Here is a 12,174-nt window from a genome sequence, read left to right as displayed (position 1 = left end):
CCCCTATAATAATGCCGATAACTCGGAGATCTCCCGCCGTTCCGGGAAAACACTCAGCCTGCTTCGCCAGCCGGCCGGGGGACGCAGCGCCCAGTCCCACGAACGGGTAACCCACGCCGGCCGACGATCCCGAACGTTCTCGAGCTGGTGGTCGAACTCGACCCGCCTTCTGCCTAAGGTCGGACGGCCTCCGGAGGAGACGCTATGGATCCCACGGGGGAAGATCTTCAGCCTCTCGGGAAATCGCCTGACGTAGATTGGCTCGAGGGGGGCCCGGCAATCTCTGCGAAGAGGGCGAGGCAGCGGCAGGAGAACCGCGCCGGGCGACGACCGCCAACACTTGCCGTCTGCCCTGCTTACTCAATTGGCTGGTCCCGGCGGGCTCGATGCTCGGCTAAATCGCACGCGACGCATCCGCCGTTTCTACTACGGGAAGCAACCCTGACGATCTGACGATTTGCAACTGGCCCGGGCGAGCTGAAGAGGGGAGGGGATATTGGCTGCTACCTAAATTGCCTATCCGTTCCCCTCATCTCCCCAGGAGCACGAGTACGCGCGTCTCGATATCTCCCCGAGTTGACCGATGCGGAGATGGCGCCGGCGAGGCTGGGACTTGGGTGGGCGACGTGGGATCCGCGTAGGTAGGTATAAGAAGGGCGAGTCTTGGGTCGCTCGCCTGCGCACACGACTCGGCCGCGGTTCTTCATCGCACCCGAGCCTCCGGGAAAGTGAAAGCACGTATCATTCATTGTCTACCACCTCTGCGGGCAGCAGCCTATCCCCAACATGCACAGCGCGCTCTCGACCCTGAGCCTTGTGCTCCTCCTCGCCGCCGCGGTCCGGCCGGAGCTCTCGCCCGACGGCACCTGCGGGCAGGCCAAGGCGGGCAACAACAAGGAGTACACGTGCCCCAGCGACGAGAAGTGCTGCTCGCCTAGCGGCTACTGCGGCTCGACCGACGAGCACTGCCTAAAGTCGGTAGGCTGCCAGGACAAGTTCTCGAACTCGACGACGGCGTGCGTCAACCCGGTAAACGGCACCACCGTCTCTCCTGACGGCACTTGTGGGAACGAGGGCGTTGGCGAGTTCGGCTACCGGTGTCCTGAGGCGGGGGATATCTGCTGCTCTATCGCGTATGTCGCCTCCCTGCTCTCTCTTCGGAGATGCACGAGAAGAAACGCAGTTACTGATGTGTGACGGCCTCCAGCGGCTACTATGGAAACACAACTGCACACTGTCTTGCCACTAACGGCTGTCAGTCCGCATACGGAATATGCCAGTAAACATCGGTACCAAGATGATACATTGCCTGCCTAGGTGCCATCCTACTCGTGCCAGATACCGCCCGGAAGAAGGCTTCGTACGACGGGGTCTTTGAAAAAATATACATTCTTATAACAAGGAGATATACTTAGAATAGGTTTAATTTAACTAATAATTCTATAGGGGGTCTCTTAGGTCCTTATCCTCTTTTAAGTTCCTCGTTCCCTTCTCGTTTTAATATAACCCGGAAGTACCTTTATACCTTTATACCTTTATACCTTAATACCGAAGCTATCCGAAGCTTATCTAGGACTTTTCTTAATAAGTCGCCGAAGTAACGGCTTTAATGCCCGATATTATCCTCCTAACCTTTATAGCTTAATTTATTAGCGTAGGATTCCATTTCCGTATAATACCATCTCCCTTTTTCGGAAGAACTCGTCCTTAAGCGTAATACTTAGGCCCGATAGTTAGTAGGCTTATTAAGGTTCTATAGGTAGAATAACTTAACGGCTTCCTTCGTTCCTTCGGTAGTAAAGTACTCCTACGGTTCTTAAGTCTAATAACGCTTAGCCGGCTAGCCTTACTACTTTACTAAGTATCTAATAACTTTTCCGGTTCTTACGGAATCTAATACCTTATTTACCTCGTAGTCTCCTGCCTCGATCGGGGCTACCTTCCGTAGGACCTAGTTAAGGTTAGGTAATTCCTAATTATTAATACGATAAGGTTCGATAAGGAATACGTAAAAGGTACTATAAATACGCTAGTCTTTCGGGAGTATTAAAGTTACGGCGGTAAGGAAAACGACCTTTTAAATCTTAAAGGAACCGAATATCTTCTTATTTATCTTCTTTATAAGGCGCTTAGTTTTAATATTACGGGTATTTAATATAACGAGCTATCCGACTTTTAAAGGGGATTCCTTCTTTCGGTATTTATCTACTTATCCTTTTATCCGCTACCGTACTTTTTCTAAATATTACTTAGCCTCGTTATATATCCGAGTTATTTAATAAGTATAAAAGTTACTTCCTAGATTCTTAGGGGTACCTAAAAGGAGGTTATATATTACTAAATATTACTTATAATTAACGTAAAAGGGTAATATACCAGTAGTTATTAAAGCGGTATTATTATAAGTAAATTCGGTAGTAAGTAATAAGCTTTTTTAGTCGCTTATTTCGTAGTTTACGAAAGCGCGTAGGTATACTTTTAGGATTTAATTAAGTCTTTTCGTTTATTTATCCGTTTAGGGATAGAAGGCGGTACTTATTTTAGGCTTAACGCCGAGGAGCTTTAGGACGCCCTTCTATATATAGGAAGTAAATCGCGAGTCTCGGTCGGAAATAATGTTTAAAGGAATCCTATATAACCGCTAATAATTACGTATAAAGATAGGTATTAGGTCTTCGGCTTTTTTACCATTCTTTTTTAGTAAAATAAAGTACGTTATCTTAATAAAGGGGTTTATAATAACTTAAATAAAATCGTAACCGTTAAATATAGGTAAGTCCGTAATAAAGTCTATCGCGATCGTTTACTATAGTCGATAATATAGTTCCATAGGCTATAATAATCTGAACGGGGTATATCGGGGTACCTTATTTTACTAGTACTCGCGGTACCTTCTAACGAATTCCCTAACTATTACTTTTAGGTTAAGTTATTAAAAGTTATAAGTAATAAGTTCCATGGTTTTATTTATACTTATATGCCCCGTTACTTTAGTATCGTATTCCGATTTAACTACCTTTTATTATAGGTTCTTAGGTATTTAGAAACGGTTTCGCCGATAAAAAAGGCCTTCCTAAAGCTTTATTTCCTTACCGAATAGTTTAATTAATTAAGCCTAATACTCCGGGTCTTATATAGCTACCGTTTTAATTTATTTAACGAACTTTAAGGTTTAAGCGGGTATTAGGATATTACTTAGTCGTACGCTAGAGAGTATTACCGTAGGTAAGCCTGAATTTTTTAAAAAATGCTTTTCCTATAGAACCGTCGTTATCGGCTAGTCCTTAGCTCCTCCTTTTTTAAAGCGATATTATAATAATTTAAATAAAATATCGGCCTTTTTATTTTACTTTCCTAGGCGATAATATATCATAAAGTAATACGAGGAGAATTATTAAGCTTAGCGGGCTTAGCGTCGATTTAATACTTTTACCGTAATAAAGTACGTTAGGTTCTAATAATCGGAATATACTTCTATTTAATGCTAAGTACCTTCGAAATAATATCGCTACTTCTCGAATACGTCGACGATTACTAGTAGTTCCTTATTATATATTTTATAATTTATTTCCGTTAGGGTAAGTCGTCGTAAGAAAAAGGCTATTAGTTTTAGTTTCCCTTTATTATCCTTTTATAAGAGGACCGCGGAAATAGCGAAATCTAAGGCGTCGGCTTTAATAATTAGGACTTAGTTAAGGTCGAAATATATAAGTACCGGGGCCTTCGTAAAGGTTTCTTTTAATTCCTAGAAGGCCTTCTTTATTTCGATTTCCTATTTTTATAGCTTACGGTCTTTCTTATTAACGCTAATAATTAGCCTAACTATGCCCGAGAAATTACGTATGAATTTACGGTAAAAGTTAACGAACCTAATAAAGCTTTATAAGTCTTTAAGTATAGCTAGGATACGCTAATTAAGGATAGCTTCTACTTTATCTTTAGATATAGTAATACCTCTAAGGCTTATATTATATCCTAAGAATTTAACTTCTTACGTTCGCTAGGTATATTTTTTTAGGGCTACCGCTAAATAGTTTTCTATAAGCCGTTTTAAGACTTCTTTAATTAATTTGTTATATTTCTCTAGCGTATTAATATAAATTAGGATATTATCTAAGTAAGCGATAACCCCGGCGTTTAGGAGGTCGCGGAAAATATAGTTTATTATAGCTTAAAAAGTAGCGGGGGCGTTAATTAATCCTATGGGTATAACTATATACTCGTATAATCCGTAGCGCGGCGTTAATTAATCCTATGGGTATAACTATATACTCGTATAATCCGTAGCGCGTCCTAAAGGCGGTTTTCCATTTATCGCTCTCCTTAATCCGTACTATATGGAACCTAGATTTTAGATTAATCTTAATAAACTACCGCGCCGTTTAAAATAGGTTCTATAATTCGTTAATTAACGGGATCGGATATCGGACGGGTATTATAATTTTATTTAACCCCCGGTAATCCGCTACTAGTCTTAAAACGCCCGGGTCCTTTTTATTTATAAATATTATAAATACGCTATAGGGGGCCTTAGATTTTCGGATTCTTTCTATAGCTATTATTTCGTCGAGCTAAGGTTTTAAGGCGTCTAATTATCGTCCGTTTATAATATATAAAGGTCCTTACGGGGAAGTAGTTCCCGGTCGGAGCTTAATAACGTAGTCCTACGGTTACCGATTAAGGAACCGTTATCCGGCTTCCTTAGTTATAATAAGAACGAAGTCGCGAAATTATTCCGGTACTTATACTAAAGCCTTTATTTCTCGTATTATCCCTACGCGAGCTAGCCGTAAGCGATAACTCTAGTACCGTAGCGAATTAAAATATAGCCGTCCGTTTATAAATAATCCTTAAGGGAGGTATTCCTCTATTTATTACTAGGGTAGGATAATATCGACTTCTTCGTTTAATTTACTAACTTCTTAAGCGATACGGTAGATATATTCGTAGTTACGGAGCTTTATTTTATTTATATACTAAAATCTTCCTAACGAGATTTCCGAGCCGTCGAATCTTATTAAGGTCCTAGCCCTAAAGCGTTAGTTAATAAGAAGGCGTAATTATTCGACTTTAGCGACGTTAATTAACGGTACCTTACTACCGGTATTTAAAAGGACTCGTAAGAGGTATTCTTTTCCTTAATATTTTATTTATATCGTATAAATAAGCCGTTTACCTAACCTTAATTCGTTTAGGTTACGCTAGGGGACTCGTAATTTCTTCGCTATTAATACCGCTTCCGTTACTTCTAGCGTTCCGGGCCGTTTAATAACCGTAATCTTTACGTTATTTTTATCGCCCCTTTTTTCCGTTAACGCTTACGGGAAGGCATTTAAAAATCCCGTTTTTTATCGGAGTCGGATAGCTCCATAATATAGGGAAGAGTTTCCTTCTATCGTATAATAATATCGATCCTAGTCCTTTTATTAGGTAATAGTTCGGACTCCTTCCTTCCTTTTTTTCCCGATAAGACTTTCTTAGGTAGCGCCGGTAAGTCCCGTCCTTTTAAGTCCTTTTTTACGAAGTAGGCTAAGGTTTAGTAATTATCCCTTCCGTATCTTTAGTAGGCCTTCTTATTTTTTTTTCGTTAATCGATAACGGCTTAATTAATCTTAGTTAAAGCTTCCTTATTACTTATTTATCGTAAGTCCTTAACCGGTACGGGTTTCTTATTATTCTTTCCCTTACGTTCGTTTACCGATTAACCTAAGTAGGAGCGAGTCTCTTTTACGGGTTACCGCTATTACTAGTCCGCTTTCGTATATTCCTTTTACGAAGCGGACCTTCCTTTCCCCGAAATTCTTAGGTTAGTTATTATATTTTCGTAGATTTAGCCGGCTTCTTTAATTACTTTAAGGAAGGCTTTATCGCTTTCGGGAATGCTATTTAATCGTAAATAAATTAGCTTAATTATTTCGTCGGATAAGATATAAGCGATATAATTTTAAAAGGTAATTCTAAATTATTAAACGATATCGTTAAAGTTTATAAGCTCGGTAAAGTATTAGGAGATATCTCCTTAATACTTTAGTTCTTATATCTTCTTAAAGTTACGATATCGTTCGGCGGGGTCTTTAAACCGTTCTTAAAGTACTTAGGAATATCCCGTTTAAATATCGACGATTATTAACCTTTCTACCTAGGTTAACCGTTATTAATATTAAAGCTAAGCCTTTTCGGTAAATATCGATCTTATTTAATTAATCTTTTAAACGTCCCGGGTAAAACTTTCTTTATAAGTTTTAAGGTAAGATTTAACCTTAATTTATTATAATCGGAACTTAACTAAGTCCTTACCGTTATAAGCCGTAGGTTTAATAAGGTATATTAAATTAATCGTTACCGTAATACTTCGTCGATTATTTATAGCTTTAGTTTAAGTCCTAACCATACGTTCTTCGGCTAGATCGAGAGGCTCTTACGATTCTTTAGGGGCGCCGGACGGGCGTCGCGGCTTCTACGGGTCCCCGGATTTTAAGTTATCCGAATCGTCGGAATTCCCGGGATTTCCTAAGGCATTCCGTAAGGTCCGTAGCGGTTACGGTAATCCTTACCCGGCTCCTCCTAACATAAAGGCGCCTACCGCGGCGTTTTAGAAACGGATTCTTACGCGCGCGGCGGTACGTTTAGCCGCGGCGTCTTAGAATACGCCGTCGGAAATAATTTCCCTTATTTTAACTTCGTTATTAATATATCTTCCGGTAAACGTTATCGTAATACGGATACCCGGCGCGGGAATAAGCGTTCTTATCCTCTAGTTAACTCCTACGATAATAAACTTAATATCCGTTAGCTTATTACTTAATCGTCGTTATTAATATTCCTTAATTAAATTAATCGCGTAAGCCTTAAGGTCGTTCTTAATTAGCTAGGTTTTTTTCTTTATAGCCCCGAGGATAAGGTATTCTTTACTAAGGATTTCGCTAATTTATTTATTCTTTTACGTAGCTTAGGAACTAACGTTCGTTATTAATTTATTATATTCCTCGCGTAATTAAGTTAAGGCTCGTTAGTTTTATAGTACGGCGTTTCGAAGTTAGTTTATTATAGCCGTTCGTACTTTATCCTACCGGATAAACTTAGCTACGGTTTCCTATACGTTCTAGGCGAAGTAGGTACTCTATTCTACGACTTATTTCTAGAACTCGTAGATTTATATCTTCGTAATTCGGATACCGGTAGCTTATATTACCGTAACGGTTTAATAAAGCTATCGTAATTATTCGTATTACTCCTTTAGGATCGTATTTTATTAATATCTTACGTCGACTTAATTAACTAGTATTACTAGGTTTTAATACGCTTATTTCATTTATTTATATAAATCTACGATTTACTACGAAGAATTACGTATAATTACTCTTAAGTTCGCGATTTCCGGAGTATTTATTATAATTACTTTATATTCCTAGGGTTAATATACGATAAGGGATTTATTAATTAATTCGGGAATTAACTCCGGCTAGGGCGTTAGAATAATTCGTTCGGCGTTTTTTACCTTTAATTCCGTTATTACGGCCTTTAGTTTATTAATCGTAGCTATTATTTAAGCCACTTCCGCTATAGAGATCGGCGTTACCTTCGAAGCGGCTAATTACGGGAATAAAAAAGCCTACGGCTTTAGTTCTTTAATAAAGGATCGAGGTTAATCCGGTAATAATAGTACCGGGGTAACGGCTTTAGCGTATAACGCCGGCTTAAGCGTAAGCTTTTCTTATTATTAACTTATAGTAAAATCGTAAGAGTAAGAGTAATATAGAATTATTTATAACAAAAAAATATACTTAGAATAGGTTTAATTTAATTAATAATTCTATAGGAGGTCTCTTAAGTCCTTATCCTCTTCTAAGTTCCTCGTTCCCTTTTCGTTTTAATATAACCCGGAAGTACCTTTGTACCTTTATACCTTTATATCTTAATACCGAAGCTATCCGAAGCTTATCTAGGACTTTCCTTAGTAGGTCGCCGAGGTAACGGCCTTAATACCCGATATTATCCTCCTAACCTTTATAGCCTGATTTATTGGCGTAGGGTTCCATCTCCGTGTGACAATTCTCACTTACTTTCACTCACTTCTGAGTCACCTGTTCGGAAAGGAAAAGGGGGCGGACATGGCAAAAGGGGGACTGTTGAGCCGCCAGGGAATAGCCGAAGATTCCCATACATCCAAGGCATTGTAACTAACCAACAAAGAGAGAAGGCAACGGAGGCGAAGCCTAACTCTATCTTGAAAAACGATCGTCGCGTGCAAGGTTTGGTGAGCTCTCAAGGTGAAGAGCGCTGTGGGATTCCTCTTCTGCTCCTACAATCTGCGGCCTGTGACTACGGAAGAGAAGAGCCGACGAGATTAGCCCTCGCCTCGTCAATGGTCTCGACGCTTGACACACCAAAATTCAAGTTATCGATCCTGCGGTTATGATCGGTTCTGTGTATCCGTACGCGTCCAGCTAGCCACCCTAGCGTTCTATCCAGGGGTCGTGTTTCCCACGCCAACCGATACCATATCACTGTCCGTCAGATGACACAATGACAATATATAGGTATGTAGTATCGGTAATCTTGACAATAATTTTATCTGTGTATTCCCAGGTGTGAGTACACGACATGCATATTTATGCATTGCATTACCCAGACTACGTTTCGTTATTACTGTTGCATACCACAAACCTAGGTGCAAGTGTAGCTCTACTATAATAGATGTATATCGCCGCGCGGCGTCACACATCGGGTCGCGCGTCTCCTACCTATTCCGACAAAGCGCAGCGAAGAGGACTAGCCCCAATCGTCTTAATCGCCGTTAGAGCTTCTCGGCTCCATCGAGATTAGGCCGATCGCGGCCGATCGCGGCCGGATCACGAGGTGGGGGCCTGGGGGTGCATCGTAGAACAAAAGAGCTGTCGAAGTTGCGAATGTGAACGGCCAAAAAGACTAGGAGAATTAACGCCGGGCTCAAGAGAAAAAAATTATTCATCGATTGCTAGGTTTAAGTAGGGTAGAAAGATGGTTCCTACTGCCACCCTGTTCCACAATGGCCGATTTTTCCGGTCCGGGCTCAAGGGCGAAGACTACACCTTCGCCGATGCCATGCTCGTCGACGGCGCCGGCAAGATCGCCTACGTCGGCAGCTCGAGCGACGAGCAGGTCAAGGCGGCCGAGGCGGCCGGGGCGGCCAAGCGCGACGTAAGCGGGCGTGTAGTAGTGCCGGGATTTATCGACGGACACATGCACCTCCTCATGCTGGGCCAGTCCCTGCAGAAGGCCGGCCTGGAGGGTTGTAAGAACCTTGAGGACATCCGGCAGACCATCAAAGAGTTCGCAGCGTCGCATCCGGGGGTGGCCCGGATCATGTGCAAAGGGTGGATGCACTTCATGACCAACGGCGAGGCCTTGGCTAGCATGATCGACGATTTGGACCCCAGACCCATCTTCATCGACTCTAAGGATTTGCACTCTACTTGGTGCAATACAGCCGCCTTAGAAGAACTGGGCATCCAAGACACGCCCGACCCGGAAGGCGGCAAGATCTATCGCGACGAGAATGGCAAGCCGACTGGGCTCCTCACCGAGGCCGCCGCCGTCACCATTGTCTGGCCGCATATTGCCAAAGTGATGCCGCTGGAGGAGAAGCTAGCGGCACTCGACGGCGCTATCAAGGCATATCACAAGGTCGGCTACACGGGACTCGTCGAGCTAGCGATGGACGAGAACGGGTGGGACACCTTACAGCAGTTGCGCCGCAGAGGGCCCGTACCGATGAGGATTGCGGCTTACTGGCTCATCACCCCCCGGAAGACAGAGGCCGAGAACCTCGCGCAAGTCGATCGCGCGATCGAGCTCAACCGCCAATTTAACGCCGACACGAGCCCGGACTGCCGCATCGCCGGTATCAAAGTCATCGGCGACGGCATAGTCGACGGCTGCACCGCCGGGCTCTCGGAACCCTACACGTCGAACGGCAAGTCGGTCGATCCGGTATGGTCGCTCGAGGAGCTGGGACCCGTCGTCAAGAAGGCCGACGCCGCGGGGCTGCAATGCGCGCTGCACGCCATCGGCGACAAAACCATACGGGTAGCCATCGACGCGCTCGAGCACAACGCGACGCCAGGCCGCCGGCACCGCATCGAGCACCTCGAGCTCGCGTCGCCCGAGGACGCGGCTCGGCTCGGCAAGCTGGGCATCACCGCGTCGATCCAGGCGGTGCATGCCGACCCGGCGATCTTGCGGGCGTGGCCGTCGCTGCTAGGGCCGTCGCGCTGCGAGCGGGCGTTCGCGTACCGCGAGTTCGCCGACGGCGGCGCCGTACTGGCCCTGGGCTCGGACGCGCCGACGGCACCGCACTCGCCGCTCAAGAACGCGTACACGGCGACGACGCGGCGGTCGGCGCGCGAGCCCGAGCTGCCCGACCGCGTCAACCCGCGCTTCGCGCTCGAGCTGGCGGCAGCCGTCGCGGCAGCCACCGAGGGGTCGGCATACAGCACCTTCACGGACCGGTGGACGGGCAAGCTCGAGGCCGGGCGGGCAGCGGACTTCGCGGTGGTGGACATGGAGTGGGACCAGGACAAGCTGCTCGATGCCAGAGTGGTGCAGACCTGGTTCAAGGGCGAGAAGGTATTCGACGCCGAGGCCTAAGCTGGCTGGGGTGAACCAGACCGGCACTGACACCGACACTGCCCAAGACGTTGGCGGTGGCTGTGTCGCCTCGGCATGCGTGCGTCAGTATGGCGGGTAGGTAGCGGAAGCCGGTTGTCTCGCGCCGGTCACCCCACCATTCGCCGTCAACCAACTCGCCCTACGCTACCAGCTTGCTGGTTCCAGCCAGCCTCTGGGGCTCCAGTTGTAGTCACGTACATACATAGGTAGATAAGGGAGCGAAGGGAATGTAATCAGCAGTCTAGAATGCATCTCCGGAGCCTCGCTCATTGGCTACCTCGTGCGTTGCACCCTGCGTTCACCGCCATTAGTGCAGTGGACCGCCATATCTCGGCGTCAACGTGGCCAACCACCGGAAGTCTTGGCCCCAAGGGCCGAGAGAAGATGCGATAATCGCAGCATCGCGTGAATGCCTGCATGTACGTGTGTGTACGTAGTACCTATGTGTATGCGTGCGTGCGTGCGTGCGCACGACGCAGTATACACGTGTTGCCGCCAAGTGCTTGGGAAGACTCTCGAGCGGCCGTTTATCCGTTTCCGTTTCCGCGTTCGTGGTTAGGCCGGGCGGGGATGGCGATTCTCCTAGGTGCCGTCGCCGCCGTCGCCGTCGCCGATTCATACATCTCGGCGAATATTGTGGAGGAGAGGGAACGAGACAGAGAGAGGGGGGAAAGAAGAGAGAGGGGGGAGAGAGGAAGGGAGAGAGAGGCCGGACCGGAGTGCAAACGGAGCGTTCTCTGGTAGGCAAGAGTTCGTCATGCTGCCTAACGACAGCACCTCCTCGCAAACCCCCTCCCTCCTCTTACTTCCTTCCCCAACCGGTGTTTAGTGGAGAACATGCGGCCGAGAAGTCTGTTGCGTAACACGGCTCGGATGGTGCGGAACTAGGCCGTCGGCTGCGAAATCCCCTGAAACTCGCTCTCCTCGTGATTCGTGACGGGGGCGGGCGATCACATCAACATGGTGAATATTACGCTAGCCACCGGCTGTTATGTGTTCCTACACACTGTGCAGCACATATCCTATCCTACGTGGTATATGTGGTAAGGCGTTTATTTCTCAGCGAAAAACAGGGACTGGGTTGGTTCGGGGGCTGCTTACCCGCCTGTTAGTGCTCCGTATCGGGGACGGCAGTAGGGAGGGGGAATGGGAACGGGGCGGGGATGGGACGGACAGGTGTGGCAGCGCCGGTGTACGCAGTTAGCAGGGCGTCGCGCCATTCGGTCGGCCTTCCGTTTGACAATTCGAAGAGAGGTATAATACTATCACGCATAGGTACAAGAGAGCAATTAGGTCAGGTACCTACCTACCTCTACATGAATATGTAGTAGGTACCTATGCTCGCCTCCCGTCCGGCTTTAGGAGGCAGGTATCTACATAGGTACACATACGTAGGTGGCTGCCCGCGTACTAGGTACTCAGTATGAGTAGATTCGGTCGCTGTGTGCGCACCCGGAGTTACCTGGCAGGTCGCGAACGGGTATTGTGCGAGTTGGACCGGTTGGGAAGCTGGCCCCCTGACCG

At 46.1% G+C, this 12,174-nt stretch overlaps 2 protein-coding genes across 2 annotated transcripts; both read left to right on the top strand.

Annotated features, from left to right (window-relative positions):
- Positions 1 to 786: 786 nt before the first annotated feature.
- On the top strand, positions 787 to 1,283 carry GGS23DRAFT_601251 (carbohydrate-binding module family 18 protein; the record flags this gene model as incomplete). The annotated part of the gene is made up of 2 exons (XM_051519176.1): positions 787 to 1,133; positions 1,208 to 1,283. The coding sequence occupies 2 exons, from the start codon at positions 787 to 789 to the stop codon at positions 1,281 to 1,283; spliced, it is 423 nt and encodes a 140-aa protein (XP_051367336.1).
- A 7,579-nt stretch (positions 1,284 to 8,862) lies between these two features.
- Positions 8,863 to 10,848, top strand: GGS23DRAFT_437705 (amidohydrolase 3). Its single transcript, XM_051513913.1, has one exon. The coding sequence runs from the start codon at positions 9,001 to 9,003 to the stop codon at positions 10,627 to 10,629; it is 1,629 nt and encodes a 542-aa protein (XP_051367335.1). The 5' UTR covers positions 8,863 to 9,000; the 3' UTR covers positions 10,630 to 10,848.
- Positions 10,849 to 12,174: the final 1,326 nt, after the last annotated feature.

Source organism: Durotheca rogersii (assembly GCF_024521655.1).
Source record: "Durotheca rogersii strain YMJ 92031201 chromosome Unknown GGS23scaffold_50, whole genome shotgun sequence".
Lineage (NCBI taxonomy): Eukaryota > Fungi > Ascomycota > Sordariomycetes > Xylariales > Xylariaceae > Durotheca > Durotheca rogersii.
Note: the sequence above shows the minus strand (reverse complement) of the source record. Positions and strands in the feature narration are given on the sequence as shown.